A 24,494-nucleotide genomic window follows, 5' to 3' on the forward strand; every position below is an offset into this window, starting at 1 on the left:
GACCGTGGGATTACTGTGCTTGATTGGCCAGCAAACTCGCCTGACCTGAACCCCATAGAGAATCTATGGGGCATTGCCAAGAGAAAGATGAGAGACATGAGACCGAACAATGCAGAAGAGCTGAAGGCCGCTATTGAAGCATCCTGGTCTTCCATAACACCTCAGCAGTGTTACAGGCTGATAGCTTCCATGCCACGCCACATTGAGGCAGTAATTGCTGCAAAAGGGGCCCAAACCAAGTACTGAGTACATACAGTATGCATGCTTATACTTTTCATATTGTTCTATGTACAATAATTGTTTTATTTATTGCATGTAATATTCTAATTTTCTGAGATTGTGGATTTGGGGTTTTCATGAGCTGTAAGCCATAATCATCACAATTATGACAAATCAGAGCTTGAACTATCTTGCTTTGCATGTAATGAGTCTATCTCATATATTAGTTTCACCTTTTACGTTTCATTAGTGAAATAAATTAACTTTTGCACGATATTCTAATTTTTCGAGTTTCACCTGTGTATATATATTTTTTTGTAGACAACCCAAAGTATTGATCTTGTTCAGAAATAGCAGACATATATGGCTTTGGCATTGCTTTTTGGTAATTAGAAGGCCGCTAAATGCCGCTGCGCACCACACGTGTATTATGCCCAGCAGTGAAGGGGTTAATTAGGGAGCTTGTAGGGTTAATTTTAGCTTAAGTGTAGTGTAGTAGACAACCCAAAGTATTGATCTAGGCCCATTTTGGTATATTTCATGCCACCATTTCACCGCCAAATGCGATCAAATAAAAATAATCGTTCACTTTTTCGCAAACTTTAGGTTTCTCACTGAAATTATTTACAAACAGCTTGTGCAATTGTGGCACAAATGGTTGTAAATGCCTCTCTGGGATCCCCTTCGTTCAGAAATAGCAGACATATATGGCTTTGGCATTGCTTTTTGGTAATTAGAAGGCCGCTAATTACTGCTGCGCACCATACTTTTATTATGCCCAGCAGTGAAGGGGTTAATTAGGTAGCTTGTAGGGTTAATTTTAGCTTTAGTGTAGAGATTAGCCTCCCACATGACACATACCACCCCCTGATCCCTCCCTGACCTCTCTCAAACAGCTCTCTTCCCTCCCCCACCCCACAATTGTCATCCCCATATTAAGTACTGGCAGAAAGTCTACCAGCACTAAAATAAAAGCCTTTATATATATATATATATATATATATATATATATATATATTCTGCAGTGTAGGATCCCCCCTTAGCCCCAACCTCCCTGAACCCCCCAAACAGCTCTCTAACCTACCCGTCTCTACCTACTTGCCGCCATCTAGGATACTGGCAGCTAACTAATTTTGGCCGGTTTTATTATTTTTTTAAAACACCCCTTTCCGTAGTGTAGCTGCCCCCCTCCTCAAAACCCTACCCCCTCCCAGATCCATTTCCCAACCGTGATCCATTTCCCAACCCTGATCCCCCCTCTCCAAAGTTCCTGGCACTCACTAAATTACATGCCAGGGCAGGAGCGGTCCCACCCGCTCCAACCCCTCACACCCCCCCTCCCACCTCTTCCAGTGATGGGCCGTCCACCTGCCTCCCTGCTATGGCTACCACCCACCAACAATCAGCACCATCGCTGGCCGATGCAGAGAGGGCCACAGAGTGGCTCTCTCTGCATTGGATGGTTAGTAAAGGGTATTGCACGATGCCTCAACATGGAGGCATCGCTGCAATACCCTGAAAGCAGCTTGAAACTCCAGAGGACGTGCCAGGCACGCTTGCTAAATTGGTGGGTATATTTAGCCACCAATTAGCAAGCAGAACCCAGGTGCTTAATCAAAATTAGGCCGGCTCCTTAGCTTAGATTCCTGCTTTTTTGTGCATTTGTATGCAGATGGCTTGCTCAAAATTCACAGTCTGCTTCTTTAACTGACAGACAATTATTGTATACTAAACTAGAAGTAAATGCAAGTTAAATTGTAGTGAAATCACTACAAAATATATGTATATATGGTTTTATTAAGTTAAATTGTAGTGAAATCACTACAAAATATATGTATATATGGTTTTATTATTTGTGATCATTTTAAGGTTTTTAATCTGAAGCTATGATTAAAAATGTGCAATGGGGTAACTTTAATTTGGTAGACAATCCAAGGTATTGATTTAGGCCCATTTTGGTATATTTCATGCTGCCATTTGGCCACCAAATGCGATCGTATAAATATCTTTTCACAAACTTTGGGTTTCTCACTGAAATTATATACACACCACTACACCAGTCATAAGACAAATGGATATAAAATCTCCTCTAGGATCCCTTGTATTTAGAAATGACAGACATCCATGGCTTTGCCATTGGTTTTTAGAAATTGCAGCTGCGCACCACAGTTTTGAAATTCCCAGGAGCAAAGTGGTTCATTAGTTTGCTTTTAGTTAATCAGTTATTTGCTGAAGTGTAGAGATTACCCTTCCAACCTGACACCTACAACCTTTCGGATCCCTCCCTGATCCCTCCCAAACAGGAATCTTCTTTCCCTCCTCCCACTGGCTACCACCATCTTAGGTACTGACAACCAGTGTGCCAGTATGTAGTTAAGTGCTTTTTTAAAATTATTATTATTTATTTATTTTCTTCAGTGTATGGATCCCTTCTCACCCTCCCATCTCCCTGATCCCACCCAAATAGCTTTCTTCCATTCCCCTTTCCCCCGCTCAATGGCATCTTTGTTACTGGCAGTCAGTCTGCCAGTAACATTTTATGCCTTTTATTTTATTTTGTTATTTTTTTTTGTAGTGTGAGGATTCCCCCCTCACCCTCGCCACCTCCCCCCTGCAAACGATTGCCTATTTTTAACGATTTTCTGTAGTGTAGAGACCCACTTCCCAACTGAGAACACAGTTTCTGTAGTGTAGGAACACCTACCTCTCCCATCACGAGATTGTTTGCCATAGTGTAGGGATCCTTCTCCCTCCCACCTCCAGTGATGACCCACCCTCCTCCTTCCATCCCTCTCACCGGCTTCACCACATCATCAATACAGACAGTGACATTGAACTACACATGAATCTACATTTCATATTATATGTATTTTTTCATTCAAGTTGGCAAGGATGTTCTTAAGGTCCTTACTCTTCTTAAAAATAACTTTGGGTTTATCCTCAATATACTCCCCTCGATAAGGGTCCCCTTTTAAAATACTACAATGTTTATTAAGAATCTTTTTTTATTATGTGATATTATTCATTACTGTGAGGCTCGTGGGATACTCCTCTATCAGACCGAACTCGGCCAGTAGTCTTGTTATCCCGGCGTCGAGTAGGAAAGATAGGGAATATCACAGAGCAGAGAATATCAGGAAAACGAGGAGAGCGGCACTCACCACAGGCAGGACAGCACAAGGCAAATAGGCAGACAGGATACAGAAAAGCAGACCAGCAATTCAGGGGTTAACCAGGTAGCGTAGTAAGACAGGCAAGGATTCGGCAACAAAGTATCAGTCCAGCAGGTTAGGGGTTAACCAGTTAGCATAGTGAGACAGGCAGGGTTCAGTAACAGGTATCAGTCCAGCAGATAAGGGGTTAACCAGTTAGCGTAGTGAGACAGGCAGGGTTCAGTAACAGGTATCAGTCCAGCAAACGATCTGTCACTCCCAGGGGTACACGAAGTAGAACCTATACTTGGGCAGTGACAGGTCGCTTGCTGCCTGTTTAAATACCCTTGGCAAGGTGCCAAGAGATCGTCCGGCATCAGGAGCGTGCAGCAATGACGTCAATACATTCTTTTTGTAATTCCTAACTGACACTTTATCCTCATCATTTAATAGAGTAAGATGTAGAACAATCTATTTCATCCTTTGTGACTTTGCTTGTGAATTTCAGATTCAGTTCATTACTATTCAAATATGAATTCTAAAACTTCACTTTCTGTACCATTTTATATATTAATAATAATGTCATCTATGTAACGAAAATATAAGTATGTTAGCATATGAAGGGACATATGAAGTACCCATCCCATTGCCTTTAAGATACAAATAGTATTTATTTTTTAATAGAAAAAAATTAAAACAAATACCATCTAGGATAAATTGTGATTAAACCTCTGTAATATCTACTTTTAGAAAAGCCTATTCTGCTGCTTTAATTCCTGTATAATGTGGACATGGATGACACATTGCATGTTAAGTTTTGTTAACCACAGATAATTATCTTAATTTAAACCTTCAATCTGTGGTGTCCCGTAGATAGGCACTATTTTTATTTAACCAAAGGTTGTAAATAATATATCAATGTACACTGAGAGGTTGTTAGTGAGAGACCCTATGCCTGAAATAATTGGTCTGCCTGATGGACTAAACATACTTTTGTTTATAGTAATTACTGAAAGTTCCTTTTCTGTAGATAAGAGATTTGAAAGTTTCTTAGAGAAGGTCTTAGTGGGAACTTTCTTTGTCTAAAAATGTTTATGTATCTTTCTCACCAATAATATCCTTCAAAGTTTCTTTATGATAATTGACACGATTCTGGATCACCAGACCTCCTACCTTATTTGCTGCTCGGAAGATTATATGATTATTGCTGGTCAGAACTTTTAAATACTTTCTTTTCATCTTTGTTTGATAGTCATTATATGCATTAAAGGGACATGAAACCCAACTTTTTTTCTTTCATGATTTAGAAAGAGCATGCAATTTTAAACAGCTTTCTAATTTACTTCTATTATCTAATTTGCTGTATTCTCTTGATATACTTTGCTGAAAAGCATATCTAGATAGGCTCAGTAGCTGCTGATTGGTTGATGTACATAGATGCCTCATGTGATTGGCTCACCCTTGTGCATTGCTATTTCTCCAACAAAGGATATCTAAAGAATGAAGTAAATTAGATAATAGAAGTAAATCGGAATGTTGTTTAAAATTGTATTCTCTATCTGAATCATGAAAGAAAATGTTTGGGTTTAGTGTCCCTTTAATCTGCATATTCTCTCTCTCATTAAAAATCCCTTTTTAAATCACTGCCAACCAATTTGTCACAAATTGCTATTTGACCATCTCATGCTCTAAGAAGATAAAATACTGATTTCCTCTTTAAATGGATATAAAAACAAAAAAAAATTTGAATGAGAAAAGAAAAAAGTGTTATATTGTTGTGCTAATAGTGTCAAAAATATAACAGGATGTGCAATAGTAACCTTCCAATATGCAATCAAACCTCAGTTTGGTACAGGAAATTCAGTCTGTAAATATTTACTATAGGGCCATGATACCAAATGTTGAAAGTGATGCAGCATAGCTGTAAAAAGCTGACTAGAAAATATCACCTGAACATCTCTATGTAAAACAGAAAGATATTTTACCTCAAAATGTCCTATGTATTCAAACCCCATTGCAAAGGACTTTAACCAGCAAATCAGTATGGCTGTCCCGGGACAGCTAAGGGAGTGAGCTTCGTGCACTCTCATGTTATTTCACTATTCAGTTTAAGGAAGTTTACTATGAAATCTCATGAGAGTTAAGTGAAATCTCATGAGATCACAGTAATAGAGTGCATGACCTCAGCACTGCTGATGCTGATTGGCTGCAGTTCATTTCTTCATTTTTTTTACCTGCAGCTGAAGTATAACTTTTTACACAGAACTTGCTCTGCTGAGCTGAGGAAATTGTGAGGTAAATATCTTCTTTTTTTACATAGAGATGCTCAGTTGCTATTTTCCTGTCAGCTTTTTACAGCTATACTGCATCAGTTTCAAGTGATTTAGCATATGAGTATTATGTCCCTTTAATTGTGCTAAAATCCTCAGGTAAGGGTTTTACCCTCTAGATGCACTGTTAAAGGGACATTGCACCCAACATTTTTCTTTCAGAATTCAGATACAGCATACAATTTTAAACAATTGTCCAATTTACTTATATTATCAATTTTGATTCATTATCTTGGTATCCTTTATTGAAGGAGCAGCAATGCATTACTGGGAGCTAGCCGAACACATCACTAAGCCAATAAACAGAGGCATATGTGTGCAGCCACCAATCAGCAGTTAACTTCCTGCTCCTGAGTCTACATAGGTATGCTTTTCAACAAAGAATACAAAGAGAATAAAGTAAATGCGATAATAGAAGTAAATTGGAAAGTGGTTAAAATTGTATGCTCTATCTGAATCATGAAATCAAATTTTGGGGTTTCATGTCCCCTTAAGCAAAAAGGAAATCCCCTTTCATATCTGATATTTGTTGGTTGTAGAGTATCTGTGATATACTTAATTTATCTTGTTTTTGTAATGTACTTAATCTAAGATGTTGATAGTTCTGGATATTATCCTTTTAAAATTGTATATTCGATTGTCCTCTTTTCTTCTTAAATATCATATCTTTATCTTAAAAGTGCAAAAATCTTACTACTACATATCTTGGCTTAATTTAACTTATTTTTCTTAAAGGTTAACAATTCTGTGCATTCTTTCTATATTTATGTCTCTAGTTATACATTTACAAACGTTACTGACTTATGCTTCTAGGTAGGTCCTCTCTATTTCTTTAGCATTACCTTTTATTCTGATATTTCCCTTCCTCTGTTCTCTAGATCTTCCACTTTATTTTGTAATTCCCTTATTATTTTGTTCTGTTGAATAATTTGGTCACACATCAAGTCTCATCACTCTAAAGCCTGTTTCTGTTTTAAGATTTATCTATCTATTGGGTACTTATTTAGCGCGAACTAATCACCTGTGGGGGTCTCAAGGCGCTAAGGGAAAGCAGATCAGAGGAGGGGGGAGGGGATGGGCGTTCAGTCGAAGAGCCAGGTTTTGAGGTCCTTTCTGAATTTTGTAAGGGAGGTGGATTGTCTGAGGTGCAGCGGGAGGGTGTTCCATGTCTTTGCTGCCATGTGTGAGAAGGATCTTCCGCCCGCTGTGGATTTGCTGATGCGGGGGATGACTGTGAGTGCTTGGTCGGCCGATCGGAGTTGTCTGGCGGGGGTGTAGAAATTTCTTCTCACATATATGTTTTAAATTCTGAAAGTAATTTATCCATGTCTTCTTTTGTTGATAGATTTTCCAAATCTGCTAAGGATAATGGCATAGTTTCTTAAGTTAAAGGGACATGAAACCCATTTTTTTTTTTTTTTTTTTATGATTCAGATAGTGATTGCAATTTAAAACAACTTTTCAATTTACTTATATTACCTAATTTGTTTTGTTCTCTTGGTATCATTTGTTGACAGATACCTAAGTAGGCTCAGGAGCTACTGATTGGTGGCTGCACATATATCTCTCATGCTATTGGCTAACCCAGTGCATTAACTAGCTCCCAGTAGTGCATTGCTGCTTCTTCAACAAATTATACCAAGAGAATGAAGCAAGTTAGATAATAGAAGTAAATTGGAAAGTTGTTTAAAATTGTTTGTGACAAGAGGTCACAATATAATGCTGGAGGAAAGACTTAATCTCCAGCAACATAAACGTTTGTTCACTGTAAGAGCAATTAAATTGTAGAACTTGTTACCTAAGGAGGAAGTGGATGCCAATACCTTAGATACATTTAAACATTTTTTAGATACATTTCTGGGTAGAAACAAAATTCAGGGATATGATTGCTGGTGTTAAATAGGTCACCTTTTTAATGGGATTAATTTAAGATCAACTGGAGTTTTTATTGTAAATACATTAAGATTTATAAAGGTTGAACTTGATGGATTTCTGACTTTTTTCAACCTCATCTACTATGTAACGTGCTGTGGTAACATTAGCAGTTAGCGCAGTGAATAGTGCATATTTGCTTATTGTTTATAAGATGTAAAAAATATGTATTTTCGTCCAATTTAACTGGGGGGATACTGATCTCTAGTAATAGTAACCATAGAGAGCTACATTGTGCAGTAAAAATAACAGTTAACCTCATAATTGTAATGCTCGTGGGATACCCCTCTATCAGACCGAACTTGGCCAGTAGTCTTGTTATCCCGGCGTCGAGCCGGAAGGATAGGGAATATCCCAGAGCAGAGAAAGTTATCAAGATGAGGAGAGCGGCATTCACCACATGCAGGACAGTCCCCAGTGGCAACGGCAGAGCAGGGCAAGGCAAATCACTGGAATGGTCAGACAGGCAGGATTCGGCAACAGTTTAGCAGTCCAAGGGCACCCCACTAGAATGGTCAGGCAGGCAGGGTTCGGCAACAAAGAGGCAATCCAGAATAACAGGGGTTAATAAGCAGAGTAGTCAGACAGGCAGGGTTCAGCAGCAATATACTACACTACGGAAAACGTTATTTATTTTATTTAAAAAGAGCAAAAAAACATAGGAAACTGGGTACTGGCAGACAGCTGCCAGTACCTAAGATGACGGCTAATAGGTAGAGGGGGGAGGGTTAGAGAGCTGTTTGGGTGGGATCAGGGAGGTTGGGGGTAAGGACATATCCTACATTGCAGAATATATTTAAAACCTTTTTTTTAAAAAACACTTTTATTTTTATACTGGCAAACTTTCAGCCAGTACTTAAGATGGGGGTGACCTTTGGGGGGGTGTTTGAGAGGGGTCAGGGAGGGATCAGGGGGTGGGATGTGACCGCTGGGAGGCTGATCTCTACACTAAAGCTAAAATTAACCCTACAAGTTACCTAATTAACCCCATTCACTGCTGGGCATAATACAAGTGTGGTGCGCAGCGGCATTTAGTGGCATTCTAATTACCAAAAAGCAATGCCAAAGCCATATACTGTATGTCTGCTATTTCTGAACAAAGGGGATCCCAGAGAAGCATTTACAACCATTTGTGCCATAATTGCACAAGCTGTTTGTAAATAATTTCAGCGAGAAACCTAAAGTTTGTGAAAAAGTTAACTTTTTTTAAATTTGATTGCAAGTGGCGGTGAAATGGTGGCATGGAATATACCAAAATGGGCCTAGATCAATACTTTGGGCTGTCTACTAAAAAAAATATATACATGTGATGGGTTATTCAGGGATTCCTGACAGATATCACTGTTACAATGTAACTATCGCTAATTTTGAAAAAAAAAAAATAGTTTGGAAATAGCAAAGTGCTACTTGTACTTATTGCCCTATAACTTGCAAAAAAAAGCATAGAAAATGTAAGCATTGGGTATTTCTAAACTCAGGACAAAATTTAGAAACTATTTAGCCTGGTTGTTTTTTGGTGGTTGTAGATGTGTAACAGATTTTGGGGTCAAAGTTAGAAAAAGTGTGTTTTTTTCAATTTTTTTCATCATATTTTATAATTTTTTAGAGTAAAAATTATGATGAAATTGGTATCTTTAGAAAGTCCATTTAATGGTGATAGAAACGGTATATAATGTGTGCGTACAGTAAATGAGTAAGAGGAAAATTACAGCTAAACACAAACACCGCAGAAATGGAAAAATAGCCCTGGTCCCTAACGGTCAAAAAATTGAAAAATGGTCTGGTCACTAAGGCATTTAAAGTGAAGGTCAATTTTGACGAATTAGTGCCTGGTTTTTAATAATCCTTTTAAAAACAAGGGCTTTTTAATTCATCAAAATTGACATTTCAAGTGTTTTCTTCAAAAACGTACCTTTTAATCCTGGAAGCCCATCGATTCCCCCGGCCGTCGGAAGCCTTTGCTTACGTCAGAAATTACGAATCCGGCTTCCTCTAATCACGGCATTCCCCCCGGGGGGATCATGGTCTGAGGGAACGCCGTGATTGAATGAAGCCGGATTCGTCATTTTAGACCTGCAAAGAGGGCTTGCGACAGTCAACTGCAGCGGCTCTCAGGATTAAAAGGTAAGTTTTTGAAAAAAATGCTTGAAATGTCAATTTTGATGAATTAAAGTGCCCTTGTTTATAATAGGATTATTAAATACCGGGCACTAATTTGCCAAAATTGACCTTCACTTTAATAAGAATTTTACTTTACATTTTCAATATATTTTTAAATCTCAACATATTATAAAGTACTTTATTGTATGTCTATCCACACCCCTCTTGATACTAGAAGTACATTTAATTTTGCCTTCATGTTTGAACCTTTCATTAGGTTTTTTTTGTTTTGTTTTATTTGTTTTTTACTATTTATATTCATTATGAAAAGTCATTAACAATTACAATAAAACAAAAACATTATGACATGGTAATATGATATTTTTTAGTTAAGTTAGTTTATAGATGCATGCATTTTATTAAAGTTTTTTTTTTTTTTTACATTGCCTATTTCATAACTTTTAAAGTTTACGCATTTGGCGTTTTACATAAACGTACTACTCTAGGAGTACAACAGAATTTATCATAAAAACACTCAGTACAGTACTCGAGTACTTCATGAATACATGAGTCATATTTGTAACGGAAGGGTCAACCATTACATTTCTCTGAGATCTGCTGGCTTCTTATTGACATGGACATTTTCTGTAACTGAGGGTTGATTATGGTTGTCCGGCTAAGAAGTTTCAACCCCATTTATGTTACGATTACTGCTATAGGCTTGAACAGTTTAAGGGGCGGTGCTAAATTGTTAAACCACGCCTACTAAGCACAGGGCAAGTGCAATAGGCTCGGTAATTGTGAGTGGCAGGAGATTATGACGATGCCACGCCCCTTTAGCACATGGACGACTTCTTAGCTGAGTAAAGGAAGAGATTCTTAGCCAGGTAAACTGCTCAATTGTCTCACTGCAGTGTCACTCTATTACGTCTATCTTTGTGCTGAAATCCGTGAAAAGCTGCTGAGGTTTTAGCGTTACATGAGTTACTATATGAAATATATTCATGCTTTGGCATTGTAGTATGACATGTACTGCACTGCAATTTTGTCTCAAATAAAAAAAACATGTATAGTGTAGATGCAGTTACACAGAATTTTCTAAAAATTAAATATTTTTTTGTTCTAAACTTCGTATGTAAACAACGGTGCTGTTTGTAAATTGATTATGATAAATTATGCTAATTAAATTGCCTGACCAGTTGCCATAGCTGTACAGCTGAAGATGTGCCTTAAAGGAACAGTAAAAGTCGAAATTAAACTTTCATGAAACAGACAACATGCAATTAAACAACTTTCCAATGGAATTCTATTATCAAATGTGCTTTGTTGAAGAGTAAACCTAGGTAAGCTGATATGATCTCAGGGTGCACATGTCTTAAGCAGTCTATGGCAGAAGTGTTTGCAACGGTGTATAACACTGCTATAAACATTGTTGCAAATACTGCAGCCAGGCTCCTGAAATCACCTAGGATTACTCTTTAAGAAAGGATACCAAGAGAACCAAGTAATATTGATAATAGAAGATAATTGATACAGTATATATATATTTTTTTTTAACTCCTGTTCCTTTGCTTTGTTCTCTTCTTATCCTTTGCTGAATGAGCAACATTGTACAACTGGCAGCAAGATGAACACATCTAGTTAGCCAATCACAACAGACAAATGTGTGCAGGCACCAATCAGCAGCTAGCTCCCACTAGTGTAGGATATGTGCATATTCTTCTTCAACAAGGGATACCCAGAGAGCAAAGCACATTTGAAAATACAAGTTTAATTTAAAAGTGTCTTAAAATTACATCCTCTATATCATTGTATCTCAATCGCGGTCCTCAAGTACCCCCAACAGTCCAGGTTTTCATAATATCTTAACTAGAGCACAGGTGAAATAATCAACTGATCAGTAACCATGGTTACTAACCTGCTCTCACCCATCAGCTGTTTATTTCACCTGTGCTATAGTTCAGATATAATAAAAACCTGGCCTGTTAGGGGTACTTGAGGGCTGCGGTAGAGAAACACTGCTTTATCTGAATAATGCAAGTTTAATTTTGACTTTCCCATCCCTTTAAAATTATTTTTGCACAGCTGCTTCCAAACATTTCTCCAGACATAAGGATATCAATAGAACAAAATAAATTTGATTATAGAAGTAAATTGGAAACTTTTTTTTTTATGTCTGCTCTATATAAATCATGAAAGAGAATTTTGTTTTTTTCCCTGTGTTTCTGGAGTCCTTGTTAAACATCTTTAAAGGGACCGTCTAGACCAAAATAAACTTGATAGAGATGATTGAGATAGAGAATGTAATTTTAAACAATTTACTTTTGTCATCAATTTTGCTTTGTTCTTTTGTTATTCTTAGTTGAAAGCTAAACCTAGGAGGTTCATATGCTAATTTCTAAACCCTTGAAGGCCACCCTTTCTCTCTGGGTATTTTGACAGTTTTTCACCACTAGAGGGTGTTAGTTCGTGTGTGTCAGCTCCAGGGAGCCAACTCTGACTGGCTAACATGGATGTCTGTCAAAGGAACTGAAATAAGGGGGCAGTTTGCAGAGGCTTTATCAAGGTAATCACAGAGGTAAAAAGTGTATTTATATAACTGAATGGGTAATAAAGAGATTATCTATCTTTTTAACGACTCATGTCGTACAGGGTACGTCGCACAACCTGGTCTTTAAAGACCAGCGACGTACCCTGTTCGACATTAGGGTTTAAAGCGGCTGGAAGCGATCCTGATCGTTTCCAGCCATTGAGGCATCCTGCAATAACACCCCTTGGCCATCCGATGCAGAGAGAGCCACTCTCTGGCCCTCTCTGCACCGGACATCGATGGCCGGTATCGTTGGTGGGTGGGAGCTTACGTGGGAGACGGGTGGGCGGCCATCGATGGGCCCTATGACGTCGAGGGGGGCGGGATTGTCGGGGGCGCGCACGGGGGCGGGGCGGGCGCGTGCACGGGTGGAAGCGGGTGGGAACGGCTACACTACAGAAAAAAAGTAAGATAGTGGGGTAATATTTTATTTTTAAAAAAAGCATCTAAAGGATCTGGGAGTTGGTGGGGGGTTGGTCTTTGTTTTTTTTGCTACACTACAGAAAAAAATAAATACAATTTAAAAAAAAAAAGGCAGACAGCTGCCAGTTCCCAAGATGGCTACCAATAAGGTAGAGGGGGAGGGATAGAGAGCTGGTTGGGGGCTAAGGGGGGATAATACACATCAGCATATGTAAAAAAAAAAAAAAATTAAATACCTTTTTATTTTAGTACTGGCAGACTTTCTGCCAGTAATTAAGATGGCGGGGACAATTTTGGGGTGGGGCAGGGAAGAGAGCTGTTTGGGAGGGATCAGGGGGTGTGATATGTCAGGTGGGAGGCTGATCTCTACATTAAAGCTAAAATTAACACTGCAAGCTCCCTACAAGCTCCCTAATTAACCCCTTCACTGCTGGGCATAATACAGGTGTTGTACGCAGCTGCATTTAGCGGCCTAATTACCAAGAAGCAACGCCAAAGCCATATATGTCTGCTATTTCTGAACAAAGGGGATCACAGAGAAGCTTTTACAACCATTTGTGCCATAATTGCACAAGCTGTTTGTAAATAATTTCAGTGAGAAACCTAAAATTGTTAAAAATGTAAGGTTTTTTTTTTTCATTTGATCGCATTTGGCGGTGAAATGGTGGCATGAAATATACCAAGATGGGCCTAGATCAATACGTGGGGTTGTCTACTACACTACACTAAAGCTAAAATTAACCCTAGAAGCTCCCTACATGCTCCCTAATTAACCCCTTCGCTGCTGGGCATAATACACGTGTGGTGCGCAGTGGCATTTAGCAGCCTTCTAATTACCAAAAAGCAATGCCAAAGCCATATATGTCTGCTATTTCTAAACAAAGGGGATCCCAGAGAAGCATTTACAACCATTTATGCCATAATTGCACAAGTTGTTTGCAAATAATTTGAGTGAGAAACCTAAAGTTTGTGAAAAAGTGAACAATTTTTTTTATTTGATCGCATTTGGCGGTGAAATGGTGGCATGAAATATACCAAAATGGGCCTAGATCAATACTTTGGGATGTCTTCTAAAAAAATATATATACATGTCACTGGATATTCAGGGATTCCTGAAAGATATCAGTGTCCCAATGTAACTAGCGCTAATTTTGAAAAAAAGTGGTTTGGAAATAGCAAAGTGCTACTTGTACTTATTGCCCTATAACTTGCAAAAAAAGCAAAGAACATGTAAACATTGGGTATTTCTAAACTCAGGACAAAATTTAGAAACTATTTAGCATGGGTGTTTTTTGGTGGTTGTAGATGTGTAACAGATTTTGGGGGTCAAATTTAGAAAAAGAGTTTTTTTTTCCATTTTTTCCTCATATTTTATACATTTTTTATAGTAAATTATAAGATATGATGAAAATAATGGTATCTTTAGAAATTCCATTTAATGGTAAGAAAAAAACGGTATATAATATGTGTGGGTACAGTAAATGAGTAAGAGGAAAATTACAGCTAAACACAAACACAGCAGAAATGTAAAAAATAGCCCTGGTCCTTAAGGGAAAGAAATTGAAAAATGGCCTTGTCCTTAATGGGTTAAACAATAAAAGTTCTAGTGTAGACTATCCCTTTAAATTGAAACAGAAATCTAATTTAGTTGTCTAAATCTCTTATAGAAAGGTCATTTGTTTTGCTGATATATCAGCTAGTGGGTACAGCACATGACTGACATTCTCTTATCATTACAGCATGGCAGTTTTTGTAGATATGAATATTATGAACTGTGCAGATGTAAAGAGACTAAAAAGCATTATTGAGACAGCAGCTCACCGTAAGTATTGTGTTTTATTTACAGATTTGATCACTTTCCTCACTTTTGACCTTGTTTTCTTCCAGAAAAGTCTGTTACGGAATGATGTCATTATGCAGAAAAACACCAATCAATTGCAAATATACAATATACCTAATGCTAATAATTATTGGCTCTATGTATAGTTTCTTAAAGGGACAATAGAGTCAAAATGATACTTGTGTGATTCTGAAAGATTATGCAATTTAAAAAAACGTATTAACTTCTATTTTATTCTTTTGCTATCCTTTGTTGAAGAGTAATTGTTGGTGATCTCAGGAGCGTGCTATCTGGTAGTGGTGTTTGCAACCATGTATAACATTGTCATAAACATTGTTGCAAACACTGCTGCCATAGACTACGAAAGACACGTGCATACTCCTAAGCTTTACTCGTCAACAAAGGATACTGAGAGAACAAAGCAAATTTGATAATAGAAGTAAATTAGAAAGTTGCTTAAAATGTCATGCTCTATCTGAAATTGTGAACTTTTGACTTAAATTTCCTTTTAAATCCTTACAATCTACTTTTAAAATTCACAAATTCTGCTTATTTTACTGCTAATGAGAAACCATGCTGTAGTAATATGTATATTAAAGGGACGTTAAACACTTTGAGATGGTAATATAAAATGATAAATTGTATATAAAAAACAACTCTGCAATATACTTTCATTATTTATTTTGTCCTCTTTGCCTGTCATTCCATTCTGAAATTGTGAGCTTTTCAGTTCCTGTTAGAAATGAAAGTACAGAACACTGTTATATTCCACACAGCCATTGGCTGCACACTCTAGTGACCTATTTACAACCGTCTCTAATTGGCCACAGCAGAGAAGGTAACACAAGCTACAACATGGCAGCTCCCATTGTTTTATAGACACTAAAACTTTACACTTATTTTGTCACTTTTTAAACAATTAATGAAACTTTAAAAAATATATCTACATGTTAGTGATGGACTAATCTTTTCTTTGAATGCATCATTCTATCTAGCGTGTATTTAGTGTTTAATATCCCTTTAAAGGGACATGAAACTCAAATTTTTTCTTTCGTGTTTCAGATAGAGCATGCAATTTTAAACAACTTTCTAATTTACTCCTATTAATTTTTTTTCTCTTGCTATCTTTATTTGAAAAAGAAGGCATCTAAGCTAAGGAGCCAGACTTTTTTTTGGTTCAGGAACCTAGACAGCCCTTGTTTATTGGTGGGTGAATTTATCCACCAATCAGCAAGAACAACCCAGGTTGTTCACCAAAAATGGGCCGGCATCTAAATGTACATTCTTGCTTTTCAAATAAAGATAGCAAGAGAATGAAGAAAATTTGATAATAGGAGTACATTAGAAAGTTGCTTAAAATTGCATGCTCTATCTGAAACATGAAAGAAAAAATGTGGGTTCAGTGTCCCTTTAATTGCTTTGTATTAAACAGCAGCTCTGGCTAGAAAACCCTTTATGCAAATTGCTTGGGACCAGAAAAGGTTTGGATTTTGGAATATTTGCATAATTCAAATGGGACAGTTTGGAGAGGGGATGGAACCAAATGTAAACTACAATATCTTATGTCATTTAGGCAATATTTACATGTCATAATGCATCTAATACATGCAACTATAGGTAGTTTTATATCATTTTTAATACTTTTGTATCTATAGTAACCTCAGACAGTACAGTACTGTAATCAGAAAGGTTATATCTGTTATTTTAAATAAATATAGACTATTATTTGGATTTTAGAACAAAAAGCAAACCAAAGACACGGGCAGAGAACATTGTGACTTACAGGCAGGGAAAAATACCATTTTTTTTTTTTTTATCATTTTTATTTTTTTTAAAAGTTTGGATTTAGAATTCTGAATTTGGGGATTTGTACCAGCAGTTAGATTCTTGACACCTCCTCTCTCATCGTGAAATATTCCCTATCCCGTCCTCTTCGATCAACCTCTGACCTACGTCTCTACACTCCCGTTATCTCTACGTCCCACTCCCGCCTACAAGACTTCGCACGTGCTGCTCCTGTCCTCTGGAACTCTCTACCCTGCTCCATTAGACTGTCTTCAACCTTGTATAGCTTCAGACGCTCCTTGAAAATTCACCTATTCAGAGACGCTTACCATATCTCCTCCACCCGCATCCGAACCAAACTAATACATGTACATGAACTGCCTGACTCACTGCTGCAAATACAACCGATGTAACAAGCTACCCCAACCTTATGTCTCTGCACCCTTAACCTATAGACTGTGAGCTCTCCGGAGCAGGGCCCTCTTCCTCCTGTACTAGATTTGTTTAGTTTTGTTATGTTTTGTATTTTATCACAAATCTTTGTCATTGTATACCCCTATCACTGTACCCAGCGCTGCGGAATTTGGTGGCGCTATACAAATAAATGATAATAATAATAAGTACTGTCTTAAAGGGATAGTCTAGTCAAAATTAAACTTTCATGATTCAGATAAAATTTAAGCAACTTCCTAATTTACGCCTATTATCAATTTTTCTTCATTCTCTTGGTATCTTTATTTGAAAAAGCAGGAATATAAGCTTAGGAGCCAGCCCATTTTTGGTTCAGCACCTGGGTAGCGCTTGCTGATTGGTGGCTACATTTAGACACAAAATTCTGACTCTGACATACAAGGCCCTCAACTGCACTGCTCCCCCCCTATATCTCAGACCTTGTCTCCAGATACTCTCCCTCCCGTCCCCTTCGCTCTGCTCACAACCTCCTCCTCTCTTGTTACCTCCTCACATTCCCGTCTGCAAGACTTCTCCAGACTGGCTCCCATCTTGTGGAACTCTCTGCCTCGCTCCACAAGATTCTCCCCTAGTTTCGAAAGTTTCAAGCACTCCCTAAAGACTCTGTTCAGGGATGCATACAACCTACACTAACCTTTCCTAACCCCAGTTCCTCTCCTCCTTTACTAATCCCTTTAAACCCTTTAGCATGTAAGCCTAAGAGTCCAACTGTTTGCAGGTCACCTTCATAAGAGCTGACTACAACAGTGCGACTCTCAGCAGGGCCCTCTACTCATTTTATCCCTATAAATGTTACCTTGTATACCGCCTATGTTTATAGCGCTGTGGAATCCGTTGGCGCTCTACAAATAATAACTGATAATAATAATACTTCACAAATATATTTAAAATTAAAAGGCATTCATGCACTTCTCAATTTTGACCTTTCTGTTCCTTTAAAGTGAAGGTAAACTTTTCTTGAATGAAAGCCCGTTTTTTAAAAATACTATTAAAAACAGGGGCATTTCATTTATCAAAGTTTACAAAGCAGCTGTTTTGGTAAAAAAATTACCTTTTTTTTCTTTTCACTGCTACAGCAGCTTCCCCCACCTAGAGATTCTCTATTCAAACGTCAGCAATGACAAATCCTGCTACCTCCAATCACAGCTTTCCCCCAGGGTAGTCATTGCCTGAGGCCATGCTGTGATTGGAGGAAGCAGGATTACTCATTGCTGACGTGTGAATAGAGGATCTCTAGGTGGGGGAAGCTGCTGTAGCAGTGAAAAGAAAAAAAGGTAATTTTTTTTAACAAAACGGTTGCTTTGTAAAACAGGCTTTCATTCACCAAAATTTACCTTCACTTTAAGTTTAATTCTGACTTTATACCCCAATGTAGTTCAATACTAGAGAACAAATTGACTGAATGGCATTCCTTGTTAATTTGATGTTTTGTAGCATTATTGCATGTCTTAAACATTAATATTTATTTCATGTCCTTTGTTTAGTTGGATATTCCACAGTTGCAATCAATCATGTAGTGGACTGCGAGAAAAAAAAAGTGGTAAGTTTTCTTTTAAGGCAAAAGTTTTCATAGTTATAATAATATTTATAAATATATTAATTTGGTATACATAGAATAAATTCTGCATAACAGGTTATATTATAGAGCTATACAACAGTTACTGGATTTCTATTTTTACTATTCATACCTACAGCATAGTCAGTCTGATGAAATATTTATCGAGATCAAGTTTAGATTCTCATCTTTCATTTTGAGCCCATCAGTTCCGTAAAAGATTTCATCTTGTAGAAAGTGATGAAAACCTGTATATTGGATCTAAAAGAGAGCAAGAACCATTTTGTCCCTTTTTGTATGTTTATAGTTCAGCTTTTTTGCCGCTTACTACCAGCAGTAGCACAAATGTTAACAGAATCTGCTCTTCCATTGTTATTATTTATAAAGCACCAACATATTCCGCAGCTCTGTCCATGGGTACAATTGGTATGACTAAAACAATAATACTTGTAAGAGACGAGACGAAATTTGACAAATACAGGAGGAATTGAGGGCCCTATTCCTGTGGGATCTATGTTCATTATCTTTTTAGATATTATAACATCCTGACTTCAGGAGTGCCAAGCACATTAAAGGGACAGGAAACCCCACAATTTTCTTTCATGATTTGGATAGAACATACAATTTTAAACAACTTTCCAATTTACTTCTATTATCAAATGTGCTTAATTATCTTTTTAACCTTTGCCGAAGCAACATCATTGCACTACTGGGAGCTAGCTTAACACATCTAGTTAGCCAATCACAAGAGACAAATATGTGCAGGCACCAATCAGCAGCTAGCTCCCACTAGTGTAGGATATTTGCGTATTCTTTTTCAACCAGAGGACGGAGCACATTTGAAAATAGAAGTTCATTTAACAGTGCCTTAAAATTACATGCTTGGTCTGAATCATGCACATTTAATTTTTACTTTCCTATGTTTTTCTTTAACCACTCTCATTGAAGTGGGCGTCCATCACCAAACACTTTTTATATTAACTTGTAGCAAAGCTAAGTTGATCGCTTCTCTCTTCAGCTTTGGATATTTGATTTGTTTAGTTGCGTTGACAGGATAGGGATGGATCAACATTCCCATACCCTTCATTTTTCTAAAAATTATTATTTTTTTTCCAAGAAATATTTACATTTCTGTGCTGGTTTCTAGTGGCATGAGGGGTACAGATGTGCACGAAGCCCTCCCCACCCTGGAGCTCCAGATGAGGATATGGCCAGTAATTTGTGCATATGCAAGTATGCCTGCCCCAATGGTTCATTGGCTGTATCTTCATCTGTAATGGCTCAGGGGCAAAAATCTAGACGTGCATTTGTGAACCTCGTGAGTAAACGTATGCCTAAGATGGCGGTCACAAGCCGCACTTTCACAAGTAGAAACCTGGCTCCGAAAAGAGACGAATGTGTCTTGCGACCGCCATCTTCGACGTTCGTTAACTCCCGAAGTTCACAAATGAACATGTCTACAAAAATCTGTGCATTTACCCACTTTACAAAAGCATTTTATTTGTATTATGTTTCTATTAAGTTTTACAGAAATGTTAAATTCAAAGATTCCCTTTTAAAAATGTGACAGTGTACAGGATGAAGGTAAAGTATATTTTGTTTCTTATTGCTAGTTGATGACGTCTTTTTGTGTTTCAATAGGAAATTGGAAAACCGATTTCTACAACAGAGTTGTTTCCATCACCACCTATTGTACAGGTAATGTTTAGTTTATGTGATTCTTATTAAGATTATTTTTATGTAAATGATGATAAAATATTTAGAAGACCTGTAGAGAGAGGACCACATGGGCATCTTCTGTACGTTATGAGCTTTCACTGCTCAGCATATACACTATCTTGTGTGAGATTCTCTAGATAAGTTATTTCTTTAAATGGTTTAAATACAAACCTTACCTTATGGCAAAATGACACATATGGACACCGTTGTTGAGGTTGTGTATGTGATTTTGGTTCTATGACTTATTCATTTAGTGTCCTTTGATCTAGGTTGGATATCCTTCTCCAGGAAACCTCTTCACTTAAGAACACCAAAGTGTGCAGGCTAAGGCTTTAATCCAGGTCCTCCGTTCCCCAAATATATGCTTGTTGTGTTGCAGTCCAGTGGGTGCAACTCACGGTGGAGCATCCCTTTTGGAGCAGACCACAAGGGAACTAAGAGCAATTTGAGGTTCACTTCTACCACATGTATCTGCTATATCTGCTTGCCACTTTGTCTTAAGCCTTATTGGACATAAAACTCAAAACATTTCTTTCTTGATTCAGATAGAGAATACAACTTTCTAATTTACTTCTTTTAATTAATTCACTTCATTCTCATGATATCCTTTGTTGAAGAATCAGAAATGCATTACTGTGAGCTAACTGAATGCACTGGGTGAGCCAATAACATGAGGCATATATGAGCAGCCAACGATCAGCACCTCTTCAGTCTACCTAGGTATCCCTTTCAACAAAGGACATCAAGAGCACAAAACAAATTAGCTTTTAAGTGGTTATTATGCCATGTATATAGCACTTCAGCATTGTATCTTCTATGGCTCCCAGTTTCCATGTTTGAGGTGTTTTTTCAAGGACACCTATCGCTATATTGGTTGATGTATATATTTTGTGCTTTACTATAAGGTGCCAATATACCTCTATACAATGTGTGAAACCTGTCTGGGATATACTGTTTAATAGTTATTTATTAGTAAGGCCATCTAGGTCACCTACACCAGTGCTTGGCTTTCCCATGAGCCCTTGGGCTTTGTTTAACTTTATGTTTTAGATACCCAACTTTAACCATGTTCTGCTCAGATATACTGGTTTGCAAATAAAGTAGTTGTTTATAGATATATAGGATCATAAATATCCTAATGTAAAAATCACGGTGCTCTGACAAAATGCTCTGACAAATCAGCATTTTCCTCTGCATGTGAAGCATAGCTAGATATTCTCAGTACACCAACATTTTATATACTACAGCTGCTCAGAGCACTTGTGGGGCTTGTGTCATGACAGCATTTAACACAAACTGAGTCATTACCAGATGGTACAAGTACCTTAGGCTATCTGAGCAAGTGCTGTGTTTAAAATGCTAGTGCACAATGCATACATAAATATGCTTTTGCAACAGCTTTAGCTTTTATTAAAAGCATTTTTGGTAATACGTGTAAATTACAAAAATGCTTCTATTCAAAACTGAAATGCACCTATGTGGATTTCGATTTTGGCTGTAATGTCTCCTTAAAAAGGTCCTGGAGAGAACACTAGTGTGTGTGTGTGTGTAGCGGGTGTATATGCAGGTGTTGGAGTCTGATTATGTTAACTTCTAATGGTTTGCATATAATTTGTACATCAGGTCTGTGAATTTGGAATCTTCTTTGAACTGCCTACCTCCATCCTTCCTTGTATATGTTAATGCCACATTCAACATATTTGATTCAGTGGTTGGTTTATCATAATCTCTTTAATTATAATACTTACGTCCCACATCAGTGCACAAGGAGGAAAACTGTACTGTTCATGTTCGGCATATCAGTTTTCAAAGTTTGTGCTTTGATTCAAAAAGTATGGTTAAGCATCTCTCCTACCGATCTGCACTGTAGGCTGTGGAGTAAAACGGTGCAAACAGCCGGCTTCAGACGTAGCGATAGTACTGCGGCACGTAGATGGTGGTGTGCCTGGCCTTCCGTGTTTCATAGGATAACTCACTACTTCGTCAGAGGCTGTACAGTGCTACAAATTTTTCCGGCACATTACAGATAAAGAGAAAAAAGACCATCGGCTAGATTTAGAGTTCTGCGGCCAAAGGGGTGCGTTAGCTACGCATGCTTTTTTTTTTTCCGCACCTTTTAAATACCGCTGGTATTTAGAGTTCACAGAAGGGCTGCGTTAGGCTCCAAAACGGGAGCGTAGAGCATAATTTACCGCCACTGCAACTCTAAATACCAGCGGTGCTTACGGACGCGGCCAGCTTCAAAAACATGCTCGTGCACGATTTCCCCATAGGAAACAATGGGGCCGTTTGAGCTGAAAAAAAACATAACACCTGCAAAAAAGCAGCGTTCAGCTCCTAACGCAGCCCCATTGTTTCCTATGGGGAAACACTTCCTAAGTCTGCACCTAACATGAACCCCGAGTCTAAACACCCCTAATCTTACACTTATTAACCCCTAATCTGCCGACCGGACCTCACCGCTACTATAATAAAGTTATTAACCCCTAATCCGCCTCACTCCCGCCTCAATAACCCTATAATAAATAGTATTAACCCCTAATCTGGTCTCCCTAACATCGCTGACACCTAACGTCAAGTATTAACCCCTAATCTGCCGACCGGACCTCACCGCTACTCTAATAAATTTATTAACCCCTAAAGCTAAGTCTAACCCTAACACCCCCCTAAGTTAAATATAATTTTATTCTAATGAAATAAATTAACTCTTATTAAATAAATTAATCCTATTTAAAGCTAAATACTTACCTGTAAAATAAACCCTAATATAGCTACAATATAAATTATAATTATATTGTAGCTATTTTAGGATTAATATTTATTTTACAGGCAACTTTGTATTTATTTTAACCAGGTACAATAGCTATTAAATAGTTAATAACTATTTAATAGCTGCCTAGTTAAAATAATTACAAAATTACCTGTAAAATAAATCCTAACCTAAGTTACAATTAAACCTAACACTACACTATCAATAAATTAATTACATAAAATACGTACAAATAAATACAATTAAATACAGTACAAAAAATAAAAAAAGAACTAAGTTACAAAAAATAATTTACAAACATTAGAAAAATATTACAACAATTTTAAGCTAATTACACCTACTCTAAGCCCCCTAATAAAATAACAAAGCCCCCCAAAATAAAAAAATGCCCTACCCTATTCTAAAATAAAAATAGAAAAGCTTTTTTACCTTACCAGCCCTTAAAAGGGCCTTTTGCGGGGCATGCCCCAAAGTAAACAGCTCTTTTGCCTGTAAAAAAAAAACATACAATACCCCCCCCCCAACATTACAACCCACCACCCACATACCCCTAATCTAACCCAAACCCCCCCTTAAATAAACCTAACACTAAGCCCCTGAAGATCATCCTACCTTATCTTCACCACGCCGGGTATCACCGATCAGTCCACAGGAGGCTCCGAAATCTTCATCCAAGCCCAAGTGGGGGCTGAAGACATCCATCATCCGGCTGAAGAGGTCCATCATTGGGCTGAAGTCTTGATCCAAGCGGGCGCTGAAGAGATCCATCATCGGGCTGAAGTCTTTTATCAAGCGGCATCTTCAATCTTATTTCTTCCGGATCCATCTTCATCCTGCCGACGCGGAACATCAATCCAATCAGCCAATTGGATTAAACTTGAATCTGATTGGCTGATTCAATCAGCCAATCAGATTTTTCTACCTTAATTCCGATTGGCTGATAGAATCAGCCAATCGGAATTCGAGGGACGCCATCTTGGATGATGTCCCTTAAAGGAACCGTCAGTCGTCGGCCAGGATGGATGTTCCGCGTCGGCAAGATGAAGATGGATCCGGAAGAAAGAAGATTGAAGATGCCGCTTGATAGAAGACTTCAGCCCGATGATGGATCTCTTCAGCCCCCGCTTGGATCAAGACTTCAGCCCGATGATGGGCATCTTCAGCGCCCGCTTGGATCAAGACTTCAGCCCGATGATGGACCTCTTCAGCCGGATGATGGATGTCTTCAGCCCCCGCTTGGGCTTGGATGAAGATTTCGGAGCCTCCTGTGGACTGATCGGTGATACCCGGCGTGGTGAAGATAAGGTAGGATGATCTTCAGGGGCTTAGTGTTAGGTTTATTTAAGGGGGGGTTTGGGTTAGATTGGGGGGGGGTATTGTATGTTTTTTTTTTACAGGCAAAAGAGCTGTTTACTTTGGGGCATGCCCCGCAAAAGGCCCTTTTAAGGGCTGGTAAGGTAAAAGAGCTTTTCTATTTTTATTTTAGAATAGGGTAGGGCATTTTTTTATTTTGGGGGGCTTTGTTATTTTATTAGGGGGCTTAGAGTAGGTGTAATTAGTTTTAAATTGTTGTAATATTTTTCTAATGTTTGTAAATTATTTTTTTAT

General features: G+C 37.9%; 1 protein-coding gene across 1 annotated transcript in view; it reads left to right on the forward strand.

Moving 5' to 3' along the window:
- The first annotated feature begins 10,552 nt into the window (after nt 1-10,552).
- Nucleotides 10,553-24,494, forward strand: part of RPP30 (ribonuclease P/MRP subunit p30) — a 110,745-nt gene continuing 96,803 nt past the window's right edge. The window contains exons 1-4 of the mRNA XM_053692321.1: nt 10,553-10,620; nt 14,486-14,568; nt 18,327-18,382; nt 20,039-20,095. Coding sequence (XP_053548296.1) covers nt 14,487-14,568; nt 18,327-18,382; nt 20,039-20,095 — 195 coding nt within the window. The 5' untranslated portion in view covers nt 10,553-10,620; nt 14,486. The remainder of the gene's footprint in view (nt 10,621-14,485; nt 14,569-18,326; nt 18,383-20,038; nt 20,096-24,494) is intronic.

This window comes from Bombina bombina, chromosome 9, assembly GCF_027579735.1.
Source record: "Bombina bombina isolate aBomBom1 chromosome 9, aBomBom1.pri, whole genome shotgun sequence".
Taxonomy (NCBI): Eukaryota; Metazoa; Chordata; class Amphibia; order Anura; family Bombinatoridae; genus Bombina; species Bombina bombina.